Source organism: Trachurus trachurus (assembly GCF_905171665.1).
Source record: "Trachurus trachurus genome assembly, chromosome: 20".
NCBI classification, from domain to species: Eukaryota; Metazoa; Chordata; class Actinopteri; order Carangiformes; family Carangidae; genus Trachurus; species Trachurus trachurus.
The window spans coordinates 18,919,329-18,945,489 of NC_139911.1; the positions used below are offsets into that span (position 1 = coordinate 18,919,329).

Sequence of the window (26,161 nt, forward strand, 5' to 3'; positions counted from 1 at the left end):
TACAGCACGACAACTGTGTTTATGTGCTGTTGTTTTCCTAATGAAGCTTGGCCACATGCTTCCTGTGAAACCTCATCTACCTAGGGGCAACATGATTCAGCTTTATCAGGGAGAGGTTAGGACTGCCCCTGTCGACAGGTAGGACCAGTGTCTGAGCTGTATTTGCATAATTTGTAATATATAACAAGCCCACAGTTTGACTCTGTTCATTTTACTACCTGGGAACACAGGGGATTAATTTTCATAGGGCGAACGCGAAGATCGCCGTGCTTTGATGTTATGAAGGTGAATTGCTTTGTCTTTGGACCAGCTCAGTGACATACTGAGAGAAAGGTAGGTGGAATCACACACACACACACTACACGAGACTTTAAATATATAGAAGCACATGCACAGACAGAAACACACACACACACACACTGAAGGGAGGCTGAAAACTCATTCTGCTTTTCTGATGCTGGGTTGGGTTCCACTCAGGGAGGAGTTTCCTGTCTGTCCGAGCCAATCAGGCCGAGCGGAAACAGGTCAGGTAGCTGAAGAGAACCTCAGAGGGAGCGCAGGCAGGGCAGAGCAGCCACGCACGCCAGGAGGTAAGAGAGCACACACACACACACACACATACACACACATGCATTCACATACACCTTTAACCCTGTGAGATCGCTGTCGGGCCGTGGTCATGCATTAGTGTTTAAAAGTAGATATACCAGCGTAATTACTTCAGCGTGCGCAAGGGTATGTGTGTCTATGTGTGTGTGTGTTTGAGTGAGTGACAGAACAGAAATAGGGCAGTGCCATTTTAGTCACTATGATTAGGAGGAGTGTTTTGAGGATTGATGCGTCAGGATTGAAGTGTCAGGACTTGAAAAGGAGCATACATGCCACTGTACACATTGTAGAATCTCACAGAAGGAGACAGTTTTGTGTTTCACCTTTACATGTTCAAGCATTTTAATAAAGCTTGGTCCCGATTTACATTATTTCAGCTCAAAAACAAATGGCTTTTTAAAAAATTCTCAAAACAAAGTAAATACAAATAGGCCAGGATATGAGCAGCTGGATGTTAAATTTTTCAGTTTTGATTCAGCTTTGGTTGTGCGGAAAAACAATTCCCTTTGCCCCATTTAATTCTTAATATTTGTAGATATATAAGCATGCAGTTTTGGTTTTGCGTGTGGTTTCATCCTGAAAAATTTCTTAAACCTTTCGGCCTAACATTATTCTATTAATTTTAAACTTCTTCACTTACATTATTATATAAAAAAAGATGTAAAGATGTTCAGATCAGGGAATGTGGGCCTACTTTTCTCTCTAGAAAGTTGTGAATAAGTGGGCGGATGGTTTTACAGGTTTTCATACTTGAATGTTAGAGTTTCTCAATAAAGTTTGGTTGATATTTTTTGTCATATTGGAACATTTTTACCATCATTTAACTAAAACCCTACGAAAAAACCTTAAATATGGGGCTTTTAGTGTCTTTATAAACCTTGTGTATCTGTGAATATGCTGTGAGGATAAAGTTCTGCTCTCATGCTTAAATGGCCAGTTTTTTGAATGAACTTTGGTCATGTACAGTAAGTCTTCCTCTACTGGAATATGTCAGAACCTACTTGTCATGTCATGCTTAAATATTGAAGTAGGGACAGAAGTGCCCCATGCCACTGTTTGACTGTGTTTTGGTCCGTCTCTGCGTGTGTCCTTATGTGTGTGTGAGTGTGTGGATAGAAAGCAGGTCCCTTCTGTGTATCACTCGTCTATTTATAGTGAGAACAAATCCCAGATATGAGAGGAATCCTTCTACCACTTACGAGGCGGCCAGAGAGAACGAGAGAGAGGGTGGAGTGAAGAAGGGAGAAAGGAAAATAGAGAGATGCAAAGTAGAGAGGAAAGAAAGTATAAGTGACCAAGCAAGAGAAGTCTAGTTGTGTGCATAAAATCAAGTGTCAGACGATTCAGTCTTGTGTCAGCAACAGGTAAGTTACATCCACTTTGTCTCTCTTGGGAGTGTGCAGTCGACGGGTATGTTGTAATTTAGATTGGCAGGTCGGACGTTACTGTAATTTTAACAATGGAACAATCAAAACGAACACTATGACATGTGGAACACCTGTGTGTTACAGTCCACACCAACTATTCCTATTAACAGACATTTTGGAATAGAAGCCTTTTGATGAGATTGACGTTATGTCCTACAGTAGAAATATAAAGCTAGGGACAGAAGATGGAGTAGCCTAGCTTAAAGACAGGTTAATTTAAGCTTCCCAGCCAATAAATAGTCTTTATTCCCCCATTTCTGTCCTGGAAACCACCAGTTTTTCTGAAGTTGGCACTGTTCAAGTATTTTTCCCACAAGATAATGCACTACTAGTTTTTATAAAACACTTGAATAGACTTAATTAGCTACTTTTTTCTGTTGCATATTCCTTATGGCAAGGTACAGTAGGCTGTATGGTATTTGGCTTATACACGCAATAGACGTACAATAGGCTATTACCAAGAAAACAAATGTGTATATTGTAAAAAATACTGGCTCTTTTAGGTCTATATGTCTTTGAAAGACAATGAACATCTATGGCATGAAGGAATAACTAACCTATAAAGCCACAGAGATAGACCTTGATCGATTCATGTTGCTGTTTAACCATGTTAACAGTATTCAGCATGCAAACATGCTGATGTGTAGCTGATATTTGAATTCACCTCACTTACCTCAGTCTTTTAGCAAAGGATACAAAGTAAAACTGAGGGTAATGGGAATGTCATGATAGTTATCAGAATTGATCCTCTAGGAAACATGAGTAGGCTATTTGCAGTGAATTTTACAGCAATCTATATCCAACAGCTCTCAAGATACTAAGCTTCATCCTCTGGGGACCATGAATGTCAGTATAAACTTTTATTAATCCATTCAAAAGTTTTTCAAATAGGCTACTTATGTCTGGACCAAAAAAAAAAGTACCCATGCAGCTTTATGCTTTTTAACAAGGCAGATCATGTCTGCATCTGCAACTCATGCTCTCTTTCTGACATCACAGCCCCTCATAGGCTACATCCACACACACACCCCAGTGTTTCTGAGAGGTGTTAGCAGCGAGGATTAAAGGGTTTTAAAGTTGGGATATTTGAATTATTTAAAGCATGAGGCATAATTGTACCTGTGGTCATGAAGTGTGTTTGTGCGACAGAGTATTGTGTGAAAGTGAAAGGGCTCGTCAGGCTTCAAAGGGCAGCTGCTGCTCATGGCCAACGAAAATATCACCACCACGTTGTGTGAGCACGAGTGTGTGTCTGCGAGCGCGGCCGTGTTGTATTTTTGGGGGGTGTCCAGGCTTTGGCTGTCACGTCAAGGACGGCAGAGCTCTTACTGTATTTTGTTGCACAAACAACACCCTGGCAACAGTATCCAAGCACTGCCATCAATGCAGCAGCAGCAGCAGCCGCAGTATAGCAGCAGCACCAGAGCCGGAGACTCTCTCAGTTTCTCTGGTCCTCTGGGCTCGTAAAAGATAAGATAAATAGGCCATGGAAACTTCTACGATTAGGAACCACTTGGGCCAGTGTTGATGTGTGAAACAGCAGCAGAGGAGAGAGGAAGTAGAAAATAACTGAAAAGAGGATGAGAGGAAATGTGGAAGTGAATGACTTTGTTACAATTAAAATTAAACTATATTTATGTACTAATTTTTAGATATTTAAAGTAACAGTATCTGCTCACACGTAATCACCACTGTACCTTCTGTATTGTCTTAATTCTCTCACCGCACTCTATCTATAAAGTGAGAAAGATGGATGTGGGAACAAATCGGGGTTAAGTTAGATCATAAATTGGATCAAAATGCTATTTGTTGTTGTCATTGTCATGTCAAAATGATGTATATCCAACACTTTCATGAGCTAGTGTAAGAAAAAGAATCATTTTCAGGCATCATGCAATGCAGTTTTCAGTTTTGCTCACACTCTTCAGCAACAAACTAGCCTAATGATCTTATTCACACTTACTTACTGTATGACGTTGGTAATATGCTACAAAATGTTACAATATTTGACATGCAAATATCCCCCAACAGGAGACTGCCAGTAAAAGAAGGTGTGGAGGTGATTTAGATTCACATGCACTCACCACTTCTCCTGCCACACAGTGCACCTACAGTATATACATGACTGTACTTAAAGTCTCACCGCTCTTGCTGAAATCGAGGCGAGAGTTGTGCTTTTATTTTGACATTCCCTTGTGTCTCTCTGTCTCCCTCTCATGAATGATTCAGAGAGCAGTTCCTCCACCTGCTTCTCTCTGTAAGAGTCGCTAAGCAACTGAAATGCTATCCCAGGCCTTTAAAACCACAGAAACAGAGTCCCAATGCCCCCAAAGTACACACACACACACACACACACACATTAACACACACTCAAATACACACAGCTGAATGTTTGTGGTCTATGCTTCCTCCAGGTCAGTGGACTTACCCGGGGCATTATGTCCAAACCTTCGTCCAACGTCAAGGCCCTTCAGGTAAAGACATTTTTTCATCCGTCTGCACAATATGAGCTGTCTCTGTGGGTGAGCTTGGTTTTACAGTGTGTGTGTGTGTGTGTGTGTGTGTGTGTGTGTGTGTGTGTGTGTGTGTGTGTGTGTGTGTGTGTGTGTGTGTAACAGTGACTCTAAAACCAAATATTAGCCCTGAACAGTGGTGAAGGAAGTACAGTATTCAGACCTTCCCATCTCAGCCTTAAAAATATAGGTTTTGTATATGCAAAATTCCAAGTAAAAATAATGGCAAAACTCTTTTACTGCCTTATTTTATATTGATTAATCAGGGTATTTATATGTGCATTTTACAACTGGTTCTGCATGTATATTATTACTATGAAAGTATCAAAACCTCAGTACACAGATAAATGTACACAGCCTGTATTGAGAAACTGAGCCTCAAAACCAGCCGTCAGGATTTCTGTAACTTTATGAGGTCACAAAGAGGTCACTGCTAGCAGCCATAGCCCAAGCCCTGCCCACCTGGACCAAAAAACAAAACAAAAAAAACCTTGCACCAAAAAAGACCTTGCAGATTGTTTTTTTTTTTTTTTTTACACAACAACTCAGAAAACAGAGGGGCTCAGAACCCCCTTTCTTTTGACCGATCAACCTGTCGTTGCTAGGCCTGAGAGAGGAGATGTAAAACAAAATTAAATTGAGATGTTTTTTGGTTCTCAAAAACATACCTTCTGATGGAACACTGATAAAACAAATAGAGCACAGAAAAAGTGTTGATGTGATTTTTGCAGTAACATATCTCATAGACTAGTCATCTATTGCCAGTGAAGGAAAAGTAACATACTTAAAGTAACATGTTAGTATAGTAAAAGTGAAATATGACTGTCTGAAAGTAGAGAACAAGTAAATGTATTTAGTTACTAATGGACCGTGAATGTGTTTGCCTATTAGCTGAACACAGGAAAATTAACCTTCATTGGATCATTTATTACTTCTACTTATATAACCTGACAACATGCAAAGACGGTTTCATCATGCTACAAATGTAGACCACAGATGACAGAAGTGCTTCCACATCAAAGTATTTATTGGCAAAGGCAAATACAGAGTTGTGACTGTGCATATCCAGAATCAAGGCTTTGTTAGTGCAGAGTTGTAGCGAGGCGAAGGGATGCAGAGTCGTCTTTGTTTCTGTCGTAATGGCTTTGTGTGCGCACGTCGTCTCTCTTCTCTTTGTGCTCATTTTCATGTCTAACCATGGGATAGGCATCGGGACAGAGGGTCTTTAAATACCAGTACAGTACAAACATGAGGTTCTTAGTTCAGTCTCCATCATTGGTTTCAGTTCATCACAAAGAAGAACAGCAGCACAGCTTCACATTATAAATAAATGATATTGTCAATGAAATGAAAAAAATCTCCCAAGGTCTATGCTAGTAGTTTTCCATGTTCAATAAAATAACCAATCTTATATATTATATATCTATTTTATTTTTCAGCACTTTCAAAAGCATACCAATTATTGGCTGAGGTCTTGTTTTCCAGACAGCTCCTAGTTACTGTTAAATCACTACAGTAAGAAAACCAATTGTTATTGTTTCAGCTGATGCAGTACAAGAAGGATTTCTTTAAAGACTCTCAGTGTCTCACCTTCAGAGCATCTTCCTTTGACATGCAAAAAAAATACCCAAATTTAAAGGATGCCAAAACCAAACCAAGACATCCTTATTTATTTATTGTTTGCATTGCAAGGTTAAATTTAAATAGGATTTGGTGGCAGATTCTTAAATCCTGAAGGTTGGAGCCTTCCTTAACATAATAGTTTAATTTTGTACTGTCATCAAACCTCATTAAAAGAATGCTATTAACCATAAGAAGACAGAGGCCACTGAAAACGTACAGCTTTGCAAATTGCAAATAAAATTCAGAATTAAATGGAAACTGTAGTGATTGTCTGGAGAGTGGGGAATCAATCTAAAACTTTTGTTATGCTTTTGAAATCGAAGTAATAGTAACTTATATCTGACGTTCAGCTTTTACACTGGACGCAGTTTCCCAACAATTTCACCCTAAAAGTGAAAGCAACCACCAACCACCAAACAGAGCTGAGCCATAACAGCTGTTAGAATCAGCAAATGCACTGCAGCAATAGAAGTAGTCTCTTGACTTTTATTTGGCCAGTGGCTCTAAATCTCACATCTATCAAGGCCTTAAGAGTAAAGTCAAAGTCTTTTTGACTTTTATTTACGCTGAAAAAAAAGAAAGAAAGAAAAACAGCCACTTTCTCCTGCCCAACTATATAGGTCAGGATTACAGGGCACTATGGTCTGGGACTGAAAGAGTGATTGACAGGCTGCTTCCTTTTCATCCCGCTCGAGTACCCTGTTGCCCCCTAAATGTCTGGGGCCTGACTTCTTATCTAGACGCTCACTTCATGTTCACAAAACACTTTGAGCTTAAAGGATTAGTTCACCTTCAGTAACGTTCATTGGATCGACAGAAATGCAGCAAGTTACTCTTTGTAGTTCCATCGTAACAGCAAGTTTATGTATGCCGTGGCTCCAAAAGACAAGACAGTAAATTTCCCCAAGCAGCTTCTGCAAATTTGTCTCCAAATGTTTCCATATTGGTCCAGTATTTACTTTTCTACTACACTAACGCTCTTCACTGGCATTTGCTCATACGTGATTGGCGTAAATATTTAGTGCGGTTGTTTGGCTATAAAACACTTAGTGTGCTATGCGAGAAGATTTAGGAGACTACAAATTGCATACACTTTATATAACAGCTGTGTTCTAGATATTTGTATGTATATTTTTCTCCTGTAACACCCAGGCATCAATTAGTTTTCAGTCATGTCAGACTCTTAATAAGAAATACAGCCTAAATGAGTGGGAACCCAATGATGTGTGGGATAGTGCAGGGAAAGCACATCTAGATTTAATCGCTGTACTGTAGCATATGGGTCAGGTAATAAAATGTGGGAAAACTGTAGATCATTGTTAATACCAGGGTAACACTGCCACAGCTATATTAGGGTAACAAACACTAACTGTCCAATGATCTGGCTGTTAACAGTTTATCCAGATTTTGGAAACCTGAAGTTTAAGGTTAAGGTTTGGAAAGTTAAACACACAGTTTGGATTGTAATTTTATCAACAGCCTTCATTTTTTCGCGAAATAAATTAGACTAAGCTGCAGGTTTGTCACGACGCAGGCTGAGATGGAACTACAACACATGAGCAATGTCAGTAGTGTTTAATTTACAGTAAGTGTATATGTTTTATTTCCTTGTGAACTCTTCTCATGGTATATTTAATGGTGAGCGTAATGATGACCTGTCAATTGAGGGTGAACTATTCCTTTAATCTTTGGTTGTGCACAGCAGAGTGCTGGAGGATAATTGCAAACTGCCAGGGATGGTTCATAAGAAAACAGGGCCCCTGGGCACAAACATGGAAAAGGCCCCCCAGACTAAAGGACACACTAAACAAAGGAACCGCACTCGCTTCTCCTCTCTTAGTAATCGTTTTGCATCCCTTTGTGGTCGTCTTGAGTTTCGTTGTGGTCATTTTGTGTCGCTTTAAAGTCAAGTTTTGAGTCCTGTATGCTATTGTTTTGCAGCTTTGTGGTTATTTAGCATCTTGCTGTTGTTGTATTTTATCTGTTGGTGGTTATTGGGTCTATTTATGGTCCTTGACTTTCCAACAACGAATGTTAACAGTCAAGTCAAAGAGAAGCCCACGGCCCAGGGATTCCTCCATGACCCCTTAGGCCCGTTCAGTGATCCCTCCATGCTAACAGCTAGCTAAGCATAGAGACAGTAAACGATCCCAGCCAAAGCAACGTTACAGTACAAATCTGAGCAAACATGCTGCGAATGAGGCGATTTCTTCTACAACTTTCCCCCCTGAAGCTTTGAACCTTAATCTCTGGGGGAAAAAAATAAAAACTCTCTCATAGAACAATATTCAACATCCTCAGCGACACACACAACACACTTCCTGTCTGTACAGCTGTACAATATGAGCATATATACAATACATTACAGTACAGTACAATACAAAACACACCAAAACTCCAAGTGACAGGACGTCAGGGCACGCAGCAGTAGAACACCAAGTTAGCAGGCAGGTCTCTGAGCTCTGTGTGTGTGTGTGTGTGGATGTGTGTGTGTGCATATGCGCGTGTGTCCCAATTTTCATAAAAACACAAGTCCTTTTTAAGGACATGATGATAACCAGGAAATATTGGTCATAATCAAATAAATAAGGGTTTTTGAGGAAACAGCAGGAGTACACACACACACACACATATACACAGAGACACACACATATATGCAGAGACATAGAGACAGATTCTTTTTTTTTTTTTTTTTAGTATAAGTGATAGTGAAAGTGTCTGATTGGCTGTTCTCGATGTCCGTCAGGCTAATTTGAACATCCCGATGGGGGCTTTGCGTCCAGGGGCGGGACATCCTGTAAAGAGGAGAGAGGAGACAGTAGACACAGAGGAGGTAAGACAACACAGACAAACACACAGACACACACACAGGAAAGTGACAGAGAATTTGACATAAAAAAAAACGTAATATTCTTATTCTGCGTATTGATTTTGTTTTGTTTTGTTTTCCTTTAATCATGAGTGATCTAATAGTAATATTTTCAGCTTGCTTTGTGCCTCAAACACACAGCTTTCAAATCTACTTCTCCGTTTGCATCACCCTGCTTATTCAAAGAGCCAAAGTGAAACCAAAACCCCCAAGTTGTGTTTCGGAAATAAGAAAACCTGACACAATTATGCAGTTAACATATTGCCCATGGGTAAAACATCAACACAACCTACCACATGCTGTGTTATTAGCTGTTTTAGTGGCATTTTCTCTAGAACTGTACATTTCAGTGACATAATAACATTTTATAAAAGAAAATAAACGTCAACAACTTGTACTTACTGCTATGACTTGTGTTTACTGCCCTTAAATCCATTTACTCTATATCTATAATAAACAGTCATGCATTGTAGTTACTGTATTTTAGCCTTATGGGTCGGAACAATGCAACACTTGCTCTTGTAGGTTGTTATGTAATAGTGAGTTAAAGGAATAGTTCAACATTTTGGCAAATTGGCCCATTGCCATAATCCCTATAGTTTTAGGAGTAGGTTTGTTACCTTTAATTGTCGGTGCAAGCTATTTTTAGAATGGCGGAGCAGAGCCGCTAGCTGCTCAGAGCTACGCTACAGAGGCTTCTTGGTTTCCCTCATCAAACTCATCAAATACACAATCCAACAACTCCAAAACGCTCTCGTGGACAAGTTGTGACCTGCACATTCACCACGTTATGAGATAATAACAGAACATTCCGAGACAGAGTTGTTTTCGAGGCAAATGCAGAGTCTGCTTGGCGAAAAACTGCCCCCAATGTGCAGGTCAAAACTTGTCCACGAGAGCGTTTTGGAGTTGTTGGATTGTGTATTTGATGAGTTTGATGAGGGAAACAAAGAAATCCCATTAGTCTCTGTAGCGTAGCTCTGAGCAGCTTGCGGCTCTGCTCCGCCATTCTAAAGATAGATTGCACCGGCAATTAAAGGTAACGAACCTACTCCTAAAACTATAGGGATTATGGCAATGGGCCAATTTGCCAAAATGTTGAACTATCCCTTTAACCCTAAAATTACAGTTTCTGAACAATACAGTTTTAAACACAGAGGGAGACACTGGTGTGAGGTCGGTGATTTGAAGAACCATGAGGCTATTGTCCAGAACTGTTGTTGTTCTTATTTTTATTAGCCTCATTCACCACCACCAGACCAGACCAGCGCTGCCGCCCAGACGCCGGAGGAGAAGAAGGCGTTGCCTGGTGCGGTCAAACTGCCCGGGCCTGCCGTAAACCTATCAGAGCTGCAGAACGTAAAGAGTGAACTACGATGGGTCACCAAGGAATAATACATAGGTAGGTGGAACAAACATCCCAGAATCTCCTCTTCCTACAGAGCCCACTGCTGTTATAATATATTTTACCTTCAGTGTGTGTATTTGGACATATTTGAAACAGTTTTTTTTTTAGTGCAGTGCAGGCAGGGCAGGATTAAAGAGTCCAAAGAACAAGATGCAAATCAGAACCAAACTACAGCAAGGAAGCACAGAGATGAGTTTACAACCCGAGGCAGCAATTCTTTGTGAATGATGCAAATTCAGGCCACAAGCATGAAAACAGCAAACAACTTATCCAACTCTACAAATACAAAGAGAAAGAGGAGCCTGTGGAAACAGCTGAATGTGGTCAGAATAGTGCTAAAAGTCAGAAATATACAGATTAAATTCCCCACACTCTGTAAGGGAAAAGCTGGATGTCTACTTTCCACTGTGGACGTCGGAGTGGGGGAGTGTGGGGATGGGCTGGATGGACGAGTGTCCAATTCAAAGTGTCTCATTGTCTCAGCAGTACCATGGATTAAGGGTGATTTGTCATGTCAGTAGACACAAACCATGAGGGAGACGAACCCAGTGTGTGAACAGGAAGGAACAGGTGCAAACAGGTGTTACACAAACAGCAGGAAGTGGAAGGGGGTTTAGTCCGGCTGCTTTCAACATGATCCGCATCTGCAGCAATAACAGTGACAGCTCATGGAGGCGGTGCAGTGCAGGCTGCTGTAAAACTCTCAACCTCACCGCCACTCACATAAACATGGAAACCGGAGAAGCCCCAGTCGACTACGTCAGGTTGAAGCTGTAAACCTGTTGGCTATAATCCCCTGTACAGTGTTTTGTGTATTTGGGACTTTTTTTAAAATGCCATACACACCCCAAGTGAAAAACAATTCATCTTTACTGTGCTGGGGTGACAGCAGAAATCTCAAAAGTCCAAATATGTTTTTCTAACTCAATCCCGAGCGCACACTAACACTGAAACCTTATTTTTCCCCCTAAGAGCATAAATTATATTCAGTAGAGAAAGAATTAACACCAAGGTTAATTCATCTCAGTAAACAAAAACCTAGGGTTATTGTTATGCAGTATGCACTTGTGTGTATAATAAAAAGAAGGTTTGTTTTCTTAGAGTTCTATACTTTTTGCTTGGTAATCCACTATGATAGATAAAGTATGATTAAATGTGCTTTCTCTGTGTTCAGAATGTCCCACCGCTCACAATTAACGCAGAAATGTATTGTAAACCCCCTGGATGGATGAACTAAAGTATGTGAAGAAAGTAGGTTTATTTCAAGCGCAGCTGAGAATCTACACAATATTAATTATTTAGATTCAGTTGAATTAACTTCCCTGTCATCATAATAAATATTAATGTGCACAGACAGAGCAACAGGTCAGACACATGAACCTTCAACACACTGCACGGATAATAAAAACATCATATATACAGGCGTGTTTGTATGTTTATATGTTATATACCGGTATTTATCATATATATTTATAATATTTTTATCTAAAATAAAAATCCAAAAATTAAAATTAAATATAGGACATAGTGTCCTTTCAATGCAATTGTCTCGCTTTATTTCCTTTAACATAAGGGGAGCTAAAAATATGCGCTTATAAAGTGATTTAGCATAGATTATCTTTGGGACCTTTCACATAAAGAAAGTTAAGCTATTTATGTCTAATGTAACAAGACACTGTGTTTGTGTAACAGTGTGGTAAATGCAGAGATGCAGATCTTCTCTCCACTATAATTACATGCAGTGGTTGTAGTTCACCACAGGGAGTCAGTGTGGGCCGCTCAGCCTTTGTTTGGGTCAAGCAGCGTGTGTGTTGATGCCTCTGTGTGTGGGCAGGAGGGGTTGAGTCAGTCGCTATATTTATATTTCATTGGGGTGTGTGTGTGTGTGTTTTGTAAAAAAGAAAAAAACCTGCGCGTGAGTATTGAGGGGCAGTCTGTGCTGTGACTTTCTCAGCGGGACGCAGAAACCACAATCCAAACATTGCGACTGTTCTGCCCTGCCCCAAACCATGTGGGTGGGTGTGCTGTGCCGGAGATAAATCACAGAGAGAGAGAGCAGTGGAAATAAAGGCAAGCTCCAGTTATAAACACATTTCTCTGAGGCAGAGCCACACTGGAAAGATATATTAACTACTACATACTATTTTCTGAGTTACTTTGACATGGGGAAAGTGACTTAGTGCAAATATATAAGCACCACCTGATTTGTCTTTCTGATGGACATCTACTGTCTCACAACTGCATAAGAACAAACTGAAATGTTGATTATAAGAAAATAACTATTCGTTTTCTAATAGGCATTAATATACAAATACAAGTAAATAGGGATGTCCACGTACTTTTGGCCATGCACAAAATGAAAAACATCATAGCAATGTGAATATCTGCAACAGTAGTACTTTTGTTTTTACTATCTTTACTTATTTACTATCTCTATGTGCTTTTGGCCTAGAGAGTGTTAGGCAGATTAGCTGAAAAACAAAACCACAACAGGAGAAGGATTTCTAATTGTATGCTGCAGGCCAGCACGACTGCTTCAACTCTGAAAGGGTCACCGAAGCTAACTAGTATTTAATTATGGGATTTCATGTACCGGTATCATGGGAACGTGATTTTTCAGCTCAGCCCTCTGCATTAGCTGCCCTCTTAACCTCATCTCTTTTCAATCGTGCTCCATAGCCAGCGAAACCTCTAGCTCCTTTATTTGCTTCATCCACCGATGTCAAACATGAAGGCTGCCACTCTGAGAAGAGCCTCTGTGACTGAAACTCCACTCTTTTGAGATGGAAATAAGCAGAAAAATGCGGCAAACAGCGAGAGAGATCGAGCCCTGCAGAGAAAACTGAAATGGAAAAAAGGTCAAGAGAGAGATAAGCACAGTCAGAAAGCAGGCGATTGATCAGCCAGATCTTATACGGGGGCCTGTATGAAGGCAGAGACCTGGCTCTCTCTCTCTCTCTCTCTCTCTCTCTCTCTCTCTCTCTCTCTCTCTCTCTCTCTCTCTCTCTTCGGCATCCCGATGCCTCTCAGGGGTCAGCGGCTCCCGAGGCCGCAGATAGCAGAAATCCCTCACCGTGTCTTTATCTGTATTCTTCCTCTAGGATCCCCCAGCCGGCCCCGGCCAGGCGGAGAGCGGAGCAGATAATCTTCATAGACACAGACTTGCCCACTGCCACTGAAGACTAGCAAACAACAAGCTAATCCAAACACGTTGGGAGACACAGAACACAAACAGCTTCCTGTGAAGTCCACGTCTGCACAGAATGTCCAGCGTTTAACTTCCATACCACCACCGAGAAGCAGGCGTCCAACAAACTCTGTTGCAGTCGGTCTAGCAGGGTGAAACACTGAAACACCAAACAATGTTTCTCTTATGTACCATGTCAGTCGATGCGGTTGTGTCACTAAATCCAAATTTAAATCATTATTGTTGCAAAAAAGTCTTGTAAAGAAAAGAATTTGTTTTTGCTGCGGCTGAGACTCTTTACTCTGGACTTTAGGAAGTGTGTGAGTTGTGCTGCATTAAAGGGATATTCTTTGTTTTGTTATTTATTTTTTAAGTCTGGTTAATTTAGTGACAGTCGACACAATCAACTGTGATCCCCCTCTAACTCTGTGACGACCAACTCTCTTCCAACAACTATTCAACACTGATTTATACCGAGGCTTTCTATTAAGTTATTTCCTTTCTTAATGTTGTTCAGTTTGTGGGATTTAAGTTCAAATGCGTTACTTTTTAGGGGGAAATTCTAATTATTGTTGTTGTTTCAGGGTAATGATGATGAATATCTTCAGGAAAATACTGCAATAAATCAAGATGGTTCTAAAAATCACAATCTCCAATCTTTGCTGTTTATTACTGGCCATTGAAGTGTTTATAGTTAATTAGACTAACAGAGTTAAATACTTTATTGGAGTGTTTGTGGTCTCCAGAGGATAGATCATTATGATTTTGGTAACCCTCTAGTGCCGGGGTGTCAAACATGTGGCCCGTAGGCCAAAACTGGCCCGGCAGAAGGTCCAATCCGGCCCTCAGTATGAATTTGCCAAGTGTGAAAATTACGTAGAAGACAGAAGTGGCATAATATTGTTGAAATTGTACATATTTTTATCAAGAAATTTCAGGTTATTCATAATATGTTTTGTAAAAGGATAGTTCATTAACTGTAAACATCTTAATAATGTGCTAAAACAAAGGGGAAATCACAAAGTTATTTTAATTTATAGGTTATCGTGCTATTATTTCACTGGTTCGGCCCACTTGAGATCAAATTACACTGTTTGTGGCCCCTGAACTAAAATTAGTTTGACACCCTCAATCATCCACCATGATATTGAGGTTGTGGTTCTGACTAAAATCTCCCACCAACTACTGGATGGATTGACATAATGTTTGCTTCAGACATTCATACTCCCCAGAGGATGAACCCTAAGCATCACTGGTGGTTCAAAGTTTTTACTATGAATTATATGAACATCTACGTAGTTTGTGTTGCCTCTAACATGAGTTTCACTGTATAATATCTCAACTATCACATCAACCATCTCTAGTACGTTCAGGTTCCCTTAAAGATGAACTGTTATAAATGTGATGATCCTCAGACTTTTTCCTGTACCATCAACTGAAAAATTTAATTTGTCCCACGCTTTGATTTATGACTTAATACCTGCTAAACTAATGAGACTCCCATCAGCACAATTTGTTCGTTGAGTTTATCATTAATTAGTGAACATTAGTGAGTTAAACTGCTGAACTAAGATACAGTACATGGTGAACATTAAACCTGCTACACGTCAGCATGTTAGGATGCTGACATTATCTTTTTGCTCTCACCACTGCCACACAGCCTGGCTGAATAACACAGCTACAGACTCTTGTCTTGTTGTCGCCCTCGTCATGTTAAAAAGAAAAAGAGAAGATCTTCCCGGTGAAGTCGACGACTGTATCAGCTGACAAAGAGATGAGATGACAGGACATGACAGTAAAGTTTTTAATGTGACACCATTAAAATGGATTATTTCCTGGCCGAGACGCTTCTTTTTTTTGCTGTGGGTGTTGGAGAGATTGACAGTAAAGAGAGCAAGACTTTTTATACGTACTATGATGATTAAAAAATCCATTTACTGTAGGCAAATTTAAATAACCTGAAAAGTCTGACAAAAATAAATTAAACCTTCATGTTTTCCTGTGTTGCTTGGAGAGCTTTCTCGTTATTAGTTATAGCTGCAGCGCCCGAAGAGCTTCAACAAGTCCTGGTATCTCCAAGTGTAATGATCTTGTATTATGTGCATATATAAAAGGTATTACTGGCTTTTAGGTAGGAGTCAGTGGCATCCGTGCATGGAGTCATACTTATCCTGACTTAAACCTCCAAAATCCATCTGTTACCCAGAGGAATGCCACATTAATGCACACATGCCATTGCACTTATACACAACCCGCTCCGGATAGCCGCACACACACACATCTCTGCCTCATTAGACCACATATCTATCATCACATCACATGTCCTCCTGCACACAGACAAACACACACACACACGGAGCAGCTGTAGCTAAGTTTAGCCTCCCATCAGGTCACGGTGGACTATTCGACTCGGGGAGAGAAACACTGCTGGTGTTTTAACAACCATACGGGAGGATTTGACATTGTGTGGGAAAGATTAAAAACACTTTCCAGTTAGGGAAAAAAAAGAAAAGAAAAGGCGTGAGTCTGTTTTTTAATCTTTTGAGGCTGAATTTTGAACTAGTGTAACCCTCCTATAAAACAAACACACACCCACACACATACACGCACACATCGTGAGCGTGAGCCAGCATCTATTCAGAGACGATGATCATAAATCATACAAAATGTACTTTGCGGAGAATGCTGCAAAAGACATGGAAGCGCGACAAAAGCAATGTTTCCACGTCGACGTACTGTTAGGAGTGTAAAACGGTAGCTCAGTTGTGTGTGTCAGACGACCGTAAACACACGGGACAACATGTAGTCTGACACCGTAAACAAATCCACCTCTATCCGTCTTGTATCTCTGCACCAAAATAATAGCATGACATCCGTCGGCGTGATTTTCGCAGCCGGTCATAATGAGGTTAAATGCCTCCCCAAAGGTCACAGCTTACTCTAATACCAAACGTTATGTGCTACTCCTGACACATGTGAAATATGTGACAGCTTGGCAAAACTTCGGTGAGTTTGCGTCCCTCGCGCCGAAATCTTCTGAGCCGTGTGTGTGTTTCTATTCCTGTCGCCGCGGCTATGAGGGCGCAGATAGGTGTCATGCCAGCGTGCCCTAGAATCTTGGTCTCAGACTAAAGCAGCTGTATTTACTGATGAGTTCATCTGCCGGGATAGACACTAAACCCCTGCCAGGCTCCCTTTGCACTTTATATATGTGTGTGTTCAATGTGTTTATCCTGCATCTCCTCCCTGGCCTGGGGTCAGTGTGTGTATGTTGGATGCATGTTATTTTGGATAGTCCCTCCCGGACTCAGAGAGAAAAGGGCAGCGGACAAACACGAAGCAAACAGAAACAGACCTGGGATATCACAGACAGAGACGGGAGACTTTGGGACGGACTGTGATTAAGGGCCAGAGGCGGGCGGTGGGGCGGTGGGGGGGTGAGGGGGTGGGGTCACAGGATTGGTAGTTGTTAACCTCCCTATCATGGTGTCACATGCTCGCCGCTTGCAGACAGAGCCGGACAAAAACACAGATGGAGAGAGCTCGACTAAGGACACGCACTTTTCTCTTTTCTACTTGCTCCTTCCTTTTTTCCTCTTGTTCCCTTCTTCCTGCTTTCAACATCCCATCCTGCTCTGCCAGTGTCTAACTGTCTTTTTTTGTCATGCAGTTCGGTGGGTGCATCTTTTTCGACGTTTCCCTCTCGCTGCTGCACCCTTGCTTCCTCATGACTAAGCTCTTTCTTTAACTTGCTGCTCATCTTCTTTTTTCCCCCTCCTTCTAACTTCTGTTCCTTTACCTCTTTCCATTTCTTTCTTTTTTTTGGATGGATAGCTACTCCTGCCTCTACAGTTCCTCCCACAGAACCGGACTTCTCTCCGGCTTCCAGCGTCTGCGGTCTCAGAGTAAGATGTGTGATGTCGTCCTGGAGGCCGGCGGTGTATCCTTCCCCTGTCATCGTGCCCTTTTAGCCAGCTCCAGCGAGTATTTTTGGGCTCTGTTTGGAGACACTACTACGGAGAGATTAGCCGGCTCCATCACCCTCCCGGCGTTAACACCTGAGGGTTTAGATGCTATTCTGGATTTCCTGTATTCAGGATGGCTCAGTGTATCGCCCTCGACGATTCCCGTTGTCCTGGAAGCGGCGAGGTACCTGCAAGTGGAGACGGCTGTGTCAATATGCGAACGCTTCATGATTGACGGCTTAAGCTCCGAGAGCTGCTGCAGCTATGCTAACCTGGCCGATCGCCACGCGCTATCAAACACATTTGATGCTGCCAATCAAACCATCGCTATGGAGATGGGGACACTGCTGCAGGAGAGCAGGGATGAACTCCTTGAGCTGAACGTCCAATCGCTCATGGCGGTGCTCGACGCCGATGAGATACCGGGCGTCAAGGAGGTGGAGCTAATAAAGCTGGCACTCGATTGGCTGGATGAGAACGGACCCCTCCCATTGCTGAATTCGAATCTTATGCTGAGTCGTTTGCGCTTCGGATTGGTCTGCCCGTCAGATCTCGCCAACCTCAACCACAGAGCCATGGCAACGCCTTTAATCAGAAGTCAGCTGACCCGTGCCTTGGAGTACCACAGGATGGGTTCAGCCCAGCCAATCAGACAAAGCAAGCAGTCAATGCTCAGATCCCCCGATCGTGTGGTCCTCATTGGTGGAGGGTCTAGTGTCGATTGCCCAGAACAGCAGGTGTTGGTGTTCGATCCAACGGAAAAGAAGTTTTCATCTCTGAGTTCCCGTCTCCCGCTGAGACTGAGAAATCACTGCGTGTGCTCAGTGGGAGGCTTCGTCTTTGTGATCGGAGGGGAGGAAGTGAAAGAGGGAGACGAGGATGGGAAAAAATCCATCACCACCGCAACGTCCAACCAGGTGTGGCGGTACGATCCTCGCTTCGACCGTTGGGAGCAGGTGGAGTCCATGCTGGAGAGGAGGGCGCGGTTCACCTGCTGCGTGGTGGAGGATGTTATTTACGCCATCGGGGGACGATACACACCATCGGGCGCCGACACACACACCTCCAAAGCCTCCGTTGAGTTTTTTGACATGAGCACACGAGCGTGGAGGAGAGGCGCGCCGATGCCTCGCTCTCTTTACGGCCACGCTTCCATCGCGCTCGACGGCAGCATCTACGTGTCAGGGGGTCGTCAGGGCAGCATCCGTGGCAGTAACCAGGGTGATAACCAGGATGAGAACCGGGAGAGCAGCAGAGAGTTCCTGCACTGGGACCCCAAGGGTAGAGTTTGGGAAAAGAGGGCGTCCATGTCTATCGCCAGGTTCAGCCACCGCTTGGCGACCGCCAACGGCTACATCTACGCCCTGCTGGGGATGTACGAACCTTTCTGCGATATAGAACGGTACGACCCGCAGTCGGACCACTGGACTCGCCTCAGACCGCTTCTCATCGGTTCCTTCAACTACGGGATGGTGACGATGCCCTCTGGGAATCTGCTGGTATTCGGAGGGAGGAAATGGAGCGACGGCCAGGAGGTGATCATGAAGAGCGTGTTGGAGTACGACACAAAAAAAGATCGCTGGAGAGAGATCTGCCAACTTCCTAGACCTCTCACTGGCACTGAGTGTACACTGCTGCCCCTACCAGACTAAAGTGTACACAGTGTGAGAAAACATTTCACAAATGATGTAATACAATGCCAATATTGAAGCTTTTACACTTACAAGTAGGTGCAAAGTAATCCTAAAACTGCTGAGAACAGAGCATATTGTGGTGATGATGTGGCTTGGGCTCTCAGATTTTGCATGTCAAGGTTACTAAACAGCAGAAGATAGGGAACTAAAAGTATTCTAGACAGTAGAAAGCTTTGTGGCCTCGGTTGGGGAATGAAACTGGGTTGTCAGAGATGAAATGTGTATCCACCCCAGCCCTGACAGCTCTACTTTCCAACTCCAACTGTATATTTCAAGCTGTCTCCAGTCGTGTCTCATTAGAGGAGAGCAGGTGTGCATCATTAGGCTGACATTTTGAGAAATAGGCACTTTCTTGCTGAGAGAAGATTGACACCATTCTCATGTCTGTAGGGTAAATATGAGGCTAGAGCCAGGAGACTGTTAGCTTAGCATAAAACACATAATATGCAGTTGAACCATGACTTGTCATTGTTGCACTATTCTGGTACAGAAATAGAACATACAACAGACTAGTAGAGACAAGTTAAAAACTGTCTTTACCTCCAGTTTTTATGCTAAACTACTCCCCCAATAGCCTACTTCTTATATGGTTTGACATTTTGGGGAATTAAAGTGCAGAATAGTAGCCTACAGTTTATTAAATCTGAAAATATTTAAGTTTTTACAATTTGCTCTTTTTGTGGATTACACAAACCACACACACCATGCTAATCAATGATCTTAAGAAGTGGCTGACAGTTCTTTCAAACTTTTGGTTTGACGGATACGGCTAATTTTCCCTAGCTCTGTTTTATTTGCTAAGCAAACCCTCGTTAGAATATGCTAAGCTAACTCTAATATCACTAACTAGTTTAGGACATGTTACAGTAAAAGGGGGGCTATCTTGGATTATTTTATGTTCCTGTAAAACTACGTACAATTCATTGTATTTTTGAACATATTAACCAAAGATAGGTCAATTAGGGATTTTAACTGCAAGTAGCCTAGGCTACTTGTTGTTTTATGACCTTTGAGAGTAGGGAGTCTATGCTAGGCTATAGCTAACCATCTCCTGCTTCTAGCTAATGTACAAAATGGTAAAACCCTCTTCATGAATACTGTCAAGACAATGAATTCCCTAAATTGGTTTATTGGTGAGCAATGATTGAAGAAAACGTTTAAACCTACAAAAGGCTAAAAGGTGCATTTCAGTGTGTTTGGGTTGATTGCATGTCTAAGTATGGTGGTTGAAACAATGTGGAACATTTATTTTCAGTGATTTAGACAAATTTATAGGCTAGTAAATACATTTTTTCCGACTAACACTTTCATTAAGAGCTAATTATGAGTGTATCAGTAATATAAGGTTAAAGTCTGAGCTAAAATGACAGGCAATCACGAGAGCAGCAAGATAGTTGGTGATTCAACCAGCACTCTTCCTGTGATTGAATGTGAAATTGTTCTGAAAAGCAGAAATGAAACAGGCTCTAAGGAGAGAGATAAGGGGGGATTTGGAGAATGACTGTGGGAGAGGTGAAGAAGGTAATTCTTGAACAGATTTCAGGACAGAGCTGAGCCAGACAGCAGAGGAGGCTATCACACATAAGAAGGAACAGAGAGGAAGTCAAAACAGGAGATAAGGTGATGGAAATAGAGGAGGATATCTTTGAAATACAAAACAACAGCAAAGCTAAGCTGAATATTTTATAGAAGTTGTAGATAAAAGTTTCATTCCTGTTTATTTGCTGGCGATGAATAATTAAAGTTTTCTATAAGATACCGGTAGTCAAGAAGATATAGAAATATAAGTCAACCAAAGATATTGAGTGACCCCTTTTCTGTCTTGTTTTTTCCCATTTCTATTTGCACTGCCAACCAAATGGACAAAGTGGTTTAAAGCTGCAGAGTAGACGAAGCATTAGCAGGAAATCATATGCATGATTTGTGGCTAATAGCGAGGTAACCTGCTGGAATTCATTATTCATGGGCTTTTGTGCTTGTATCTACTTCCATTTAGTCCTGAATACATTTTGTGCTGTCTGCATAAATGTTATTTATTCAACATGTTTTATTATGTTTGAAGATAATGTTACATGCAGAATAAATTTGGACCTCTTGTATGAGAAAAAAAAACTCCAGTGAGGCACAGTGGGGACTATAACTTCTAATCTATTAAATACAGGAAACTTAAAATGTGCACTACATCAGTCATTTTATCTGTTACTGTTAAAACATTGTAAGGATTTTATGCAGATGTTGTATAATTAAACATTCCAATTGGTTATTATCATAAAGTAATGCATATGTGTTGTGAATTTTGATGGATCAAATAAACTGCACCTACAGGACATGATCAATAAACCACTGGAGAATGTTTCAAAAATTCATTCTATGAATAATACATACCAATAAAACGTTGTCAAACTGAAATGTTATGGTGTGTTTATTCAATTTATCACAGTCTTAGTCAGAGTCATCTTAACAAAATAACATTAAATCTTCTTGTATTGCTAAAAATTTCTCTGACTACAGTCTTTACAATCTGTTATTAGACGAAGAAAGGACAGCTATTGCAATGGTCTGCTTCAAATCGTGATGTCTCACAAGTTTGTTTTGAAAGCACAACTTGACTTTGGTACAGTAAATGTACGAACAGTAAAAAAAATAATAATAATAATAATAAATTTGCTGTAGTGTAAAACCAAGAAAACACCTATTTCTGACATAAAATAAATAATAAACCTAAGTTTTTAGATACGTTTTTCTAATTTGTTCTTTATCAACTTCATTTGCTGTCCAAATATGGTTTATGCAGTTCCACGGTCACTTTTAGAAAAGGTCAACTCCTTGTCTTCAATTGAGGTGCATTTAGCACCTACATGCAAAGTGAGGACTGAGGAGTTTAAAGATAATTCAAAAAGAGAAAATGTGGAGTACAAAACTATTTGTCAATACTGGTCACGGATCAGAAGGAACGATGTTAGTGAACACTGTCAACTGCAACCAACAGCTGGTGAGACCGTAGTCCCACTGCAGGGAAGTTCAGACAGAAGAACAGCAGCTTTTACTGGCACTCATCATGTCAGTCCCCAAAAAAACAAACCACAAAAACACCTTCATCCAAATAACCAAACTTTATTGATCCGCCCTCTTCCTCCGACAGAACACGTAGATTCATCACGTAAATAAATACTGTTATTTTTTTCCAACCATAATTTATATCTTCAACAATTAAACAATCTTTACTTAACGACAGTCTGTCCCCCCAAAAAACCTGATAGAATTAGAGAACATTATCCAAGACACTTAGTTTGCACTCTACAAAGAGAGATCTACTGTATCTAGAGATTTCAAACACAAAAACAGAAAAAGGAATATTGTGTTTATCTACAACAAGACATGCTACTACAACCAACCACGGGCAGCAGCATAGAAAGAGCATTCAAACTGTGTTTCTGTGCACTCATCATCAGTGTGTGTGTTGTGTGCAATTGTGTGCATGATTGCTTTCATAGGTTTGTGCAGTGTCTCTGAGTATCAAGTCATTTGGCAGCAGCGTACAAATAACAAACTAATATATTTTTATTAGATCCATGTTTCAATTCCTATGCAAATATTCCTCATCCTCTCTCCCTCTCTCTGTGGCATGCAGGATACAGAGAGCCAACTGTTCTCTGCGGAGAAGTCCACCCCGTGGAGACTTTAACACTGCTGACGGAAAAATCAATGAAACTGTCAGGAGTTATTTTCTGACGAAGGCTCTGCTCTTCTAATTTAATTAAAGTGAAAATTAATTGGATTTTCTTTTTTTTTTTGGTGTGAGTCTGTGTTTTAGGATGCTGTTCTATGCCAAACCCGAGCACCTCCACCCCTTGTTTTTGTCTCATGTACTTCTGGTCGCCATGGTGACTGTATCTCAGGTGTTATGATGAGGATGAAGTTGCCCATTAAAGCCAGAAAAAAACATCCTGAGGCAAGAATCCAGTCTCCTCCTTTGAAGGTGCTTTGTTTGTGTGCTGCTGCACTCCAACACTGGGAAACGATGTAGGCTATCAGTTTACAATAATAAAAAAAGGTAAATAGTGGGTATAGGGCAATGTGATCAATAGATATTAGATGAGACTGAGGTGGTTTAATGGAAATACAGGATTCACACATTAATGTAAGCTGGTCTGGCTCGCACTGTGGCCGGATCTCAGCCAAGTGTAAGTGCAATTTACTTAGCGCCTCCACGTTCAAACTGAGAATTAGAAATAGGATTATTGCCAAGTAGGTTTTGATACACAGTGGGATTTGCTTCAGTGTTTTGAACCATAACATTTAAATGTACAAATGTAGAGAAAAATCACCGTCTTATAACCAAAAAGTTAGAGCTGCTCCACAAAAGTTAAAAGCTGCAGCAGCGGTGATCCAGTCGTTCTCCACAGCGTGCGTTTCAAAAAATGAAAATAATCCATCCGGTGGCAGAGCCTCCGATGACCTGGCGCGCACACACAAACCCTGTCTAGACATGATTTGCATGGTGAGATCTGATCACAATGTAGGAACAATTGAGATAATAAGAACGCTTATCGAAAGCCAGGTGTCAACTCAAAGGCCTGTGGAGCTGATCCAGATACAGATCTCGTCACATGGTCGCGAGCTGCGGACGCCGCATGAGGACAACGAGGACGAGAGGGAAAAATCCTCCTCAGATTTATGACCATGATCAGTTATGTGCTAAAATAACTAACAACCTGTACCACAAGATGGGTCCCTAAACGCAACATAAACTGTGTCTAAATATAAGTCAGCAGCGTTAAAGAGCTCTTAGGGGTGGATTATTCCTTTATATGGGTCGTAGAGTATAGAGTGTGCATGCTTCAGGTCCAGCCCAGCACAGTATTCAGTTCTACCAAAACCAGCACAAAGAAAAGTCTCTAAAACTAGATAGAAACTGGGATTAGTTAATTTATTTTATTTTTTAAAAAGGATCCTGTGCTTATTGTTCTCTGCCGTAACACTCACTGTACAGAAAAATATCATCATAGACATCAAGTATAAGGCTTGATGGGATACAATGTGTCACTCTGAGGCTATTAGACTGTCTATTAGACACTGTGCAATCAGTATAAACATGGCACAACAAGCAGGATGAAGTACAGTGTAATGGCAGCTCATGAAGACACTATTGTGAGGCCTGTCCACATCGAGGAGTCTGGTGACTGGTCGACCAAAAGGGATAGATGTGTCAGTTCCTTATATCCATAGGTATAGAGCAGAAAAGCTAACATATACTTTATAATCAGCGTATCGTATCGTCCGCCCCCGAGCCAGCTGGAGTGGCATAACCAATCAGCTTGTGGACTGATGTGACATGAGGGCACAGAGGCGTCCTCCTCTGAGAGCTGTCACGTTGCGCTCGTACACTGTGGCTGCTGAAAGCTATCGAGAAGCGGATCAAGTTGTCCTCACGTCCCTCTCTCTCTCGAAAAACAATCCATCACTATCTTGCGCCCTGATGCGAAACCTCTTCCGCTGACCGTGATGCATCGAAAACGTCGTCGTCGGCTGCAAGTTTTTTTTTTTTCCACAATCGGAGAGGGGGGATGAGAGAAAGCTTTAAAAAGCGATCGTGTGTGTTTTTCGGGTGAGTGTTGTTGGGTTGAGAGAGTGGTTTTTTTTTTTTTTTTTCACACGTCACACATGGGTCTCGATGTAGGAGTGCGTGTGAGAGAGCGAGGGGGTCAGCGGAGGGCCGGGGTCTGATTCAGCGTTGGAGTTTGGCTCCTGAGAGAACAGCTCCTGATAGGCTCGCTTCCACTCCTGGAACTCAGCCGACGACAGCTGGGGATTGGCCAACAGCCTGTCAATCAGCGCTAGCTCCCCCTCCCTGTCCTATGAGGATGCAGAAACACAGGAGGGGAGGGGGGAGGGGGGTTTAATGTTTTTTTTTTCTTTTTGGCTTTTAATCACTATTCCTTAAAAAAAAAAAAAAAAAAAAACCCGCAGACACATGAAAAGCAAGACACACACTTAAGGGGATACACTGAGTTTGGGGAGATTCGACATCAGAGAAGTGAGAGCTGGTTGTTAGATAATGAGAATACAGACACTAGGTTTTTCAACAACATGAGTTCAAAAGCAAGACGGAGCAAATTAGTATGGAGCTGCTTGCTTTAATACGGCTTTAATAAGGTGTTAATAGTTACTAACTGCTTCGGTGCTGCTTTATCAGTGAATTAATCACCAATAAAGGCGATCTGGCAACCCAGATTTTTCACAATTTCGTCGCCAGATTGTGAAAGATCCCTTTGGCTGGTGCTTATCCTCCTCAGCTCTTTAATCTACCAGGACGCCACATCAATAGCTGCACAGCATCTGGACCGAAATCCATTCGTTAATACATTAAAGGCAGCAAACGAGATCAATTATAGTTTGAACCTTTTGATTAATGACTTGTTTATGTGTCAAATTCATGCTCGCACACGTACCTCATTACCGTGTGTCTTTTTTGATTGTTAAGATATTTATATCTATTTATGAACAGATTTATTATCAGTTGCCAGGCTGCAATGTTAAGTTAAAGGTGACATATTATGGAAATATATTACATATTATGGAAATATCACTTTTTGAAGGCTTTTTAACATATATCTGGGTGTTTGTCTTGCCTTCCCACCCCCAAAATGTGAGAATTGAAAAACAAGTCTGTAATGTGCAGGCTCTCTAGGATGAAATCAATGTGGTTTTTACGAGCTGTTCCCTCAGTTGTCTTCCAGTGACGTAACTAGGATTCAAATTTGCATAACACCACCCCTACCTGGTACCGGTAGAAGGAGTGGGGCAAGCGGTGGTTCATTTGCATTTAAAGGGACAGGCACTGAAACCAGCCGTTCTGAACAGGG

At 41.5% G+C, this 26,161-nt stretch overlaps 3 protein-coding genes across 5 annotated transcripts in view; 2 read left to right on the top strand and 1 right to left on the bottom strand.

The window, feature by feature from the left end:
- Window positions 1-100: 100 nt before the first annotated feature.
- On the top strand, window positions 101-14,343 carry smpx (small muscle protein X-linked). 2 transcript variants are annotated; one of them, XM_083995418.1, is made up of 7 exons: window positions 101-138; window positions 231-333; window positions 478-590; window positions 4,451-4,510; window positions 8,919-9,005; window positions 10,281-10,443; window positions 13,551-14,343. In XM_083995418.1, the coding sequence occupies exons 4-6, from the start codon at window positions 4,475-4,477 to the stop codon at window positions 10,434-10,436; spliced, it is 279 nt and encodes a 92-aa protein (XP_083851544.1). In that variant the 5' UTR covers window positions 101-138; window positions 231-333; window positions 478-590; window positions 4,451-4,474; the 3' UTR covers window positions 10,437-10,443; window positions 13,551-14,343. The 2 variants fall into 2 exon arrangements, with proteins under 2 accessions (XP_083851544.1, XP_083851543.1); XM_083995417.1 differs by lacking the exons at window positions 101-138; window positions 231-333; window positions 478-590 and adding an exon at window positions 1,801-1,973.
- Window positions 14,344-17,125: 2,782 nt separating this feature from the next.
- Window positions 17,126-23,057, top strand: klhl34 (kelch-like family member 34). 2 transcript variants are annotated; one of them, XM_083995402.1, is made up of 2 exons: window positions 17,126-19,265; window positions 22,927-23,057. In XM_083995402.1, the coding sequence occupies exon 1, from the start codon at window positions 17,463-17,465 to the stop codon at window positions 19,251-19,253; it is 1,791 nt and encodes a 596-aa protein (XP_083851528.1). In that variant the 5' UTR covers window positions 17,126-17,462; the 3' UTR covers window positions 19,254-19,265; window positions 22,927-23,057. The 2 variants fall into 2 exon arrangements, with proteins under 2 accessions (XP_083851528.1, XP_083851529.1); XM_083995403.1 differs by lacking the exon at window positions 22,927-23,057 and having other exon boundaries at window positions 17,126-17,310; window positions 17,471-21,630.
- Window positions 23,058-24,953: 1,896 nt separating this feature from the next.
- Window positions 24,954-26,161, bottom strand: part of cnksr2a (connector enhancer of kinase suppressor of Ras 2a) — a gene marked incomplete at both ends in the record, with an annotated part of 63,461 nt that continues 62,253 nt past the window's right edge. The window contains one exon of the mRNA XM_083994975.1: window positions 24,954-25,151. Within this exon, the coding sequence (XP_083851101.1) occupies window positions 24,954-25,151 (198 nt within the window). The remainder of the gene's footprint in view (window positions 25,152-26,161) is intronic.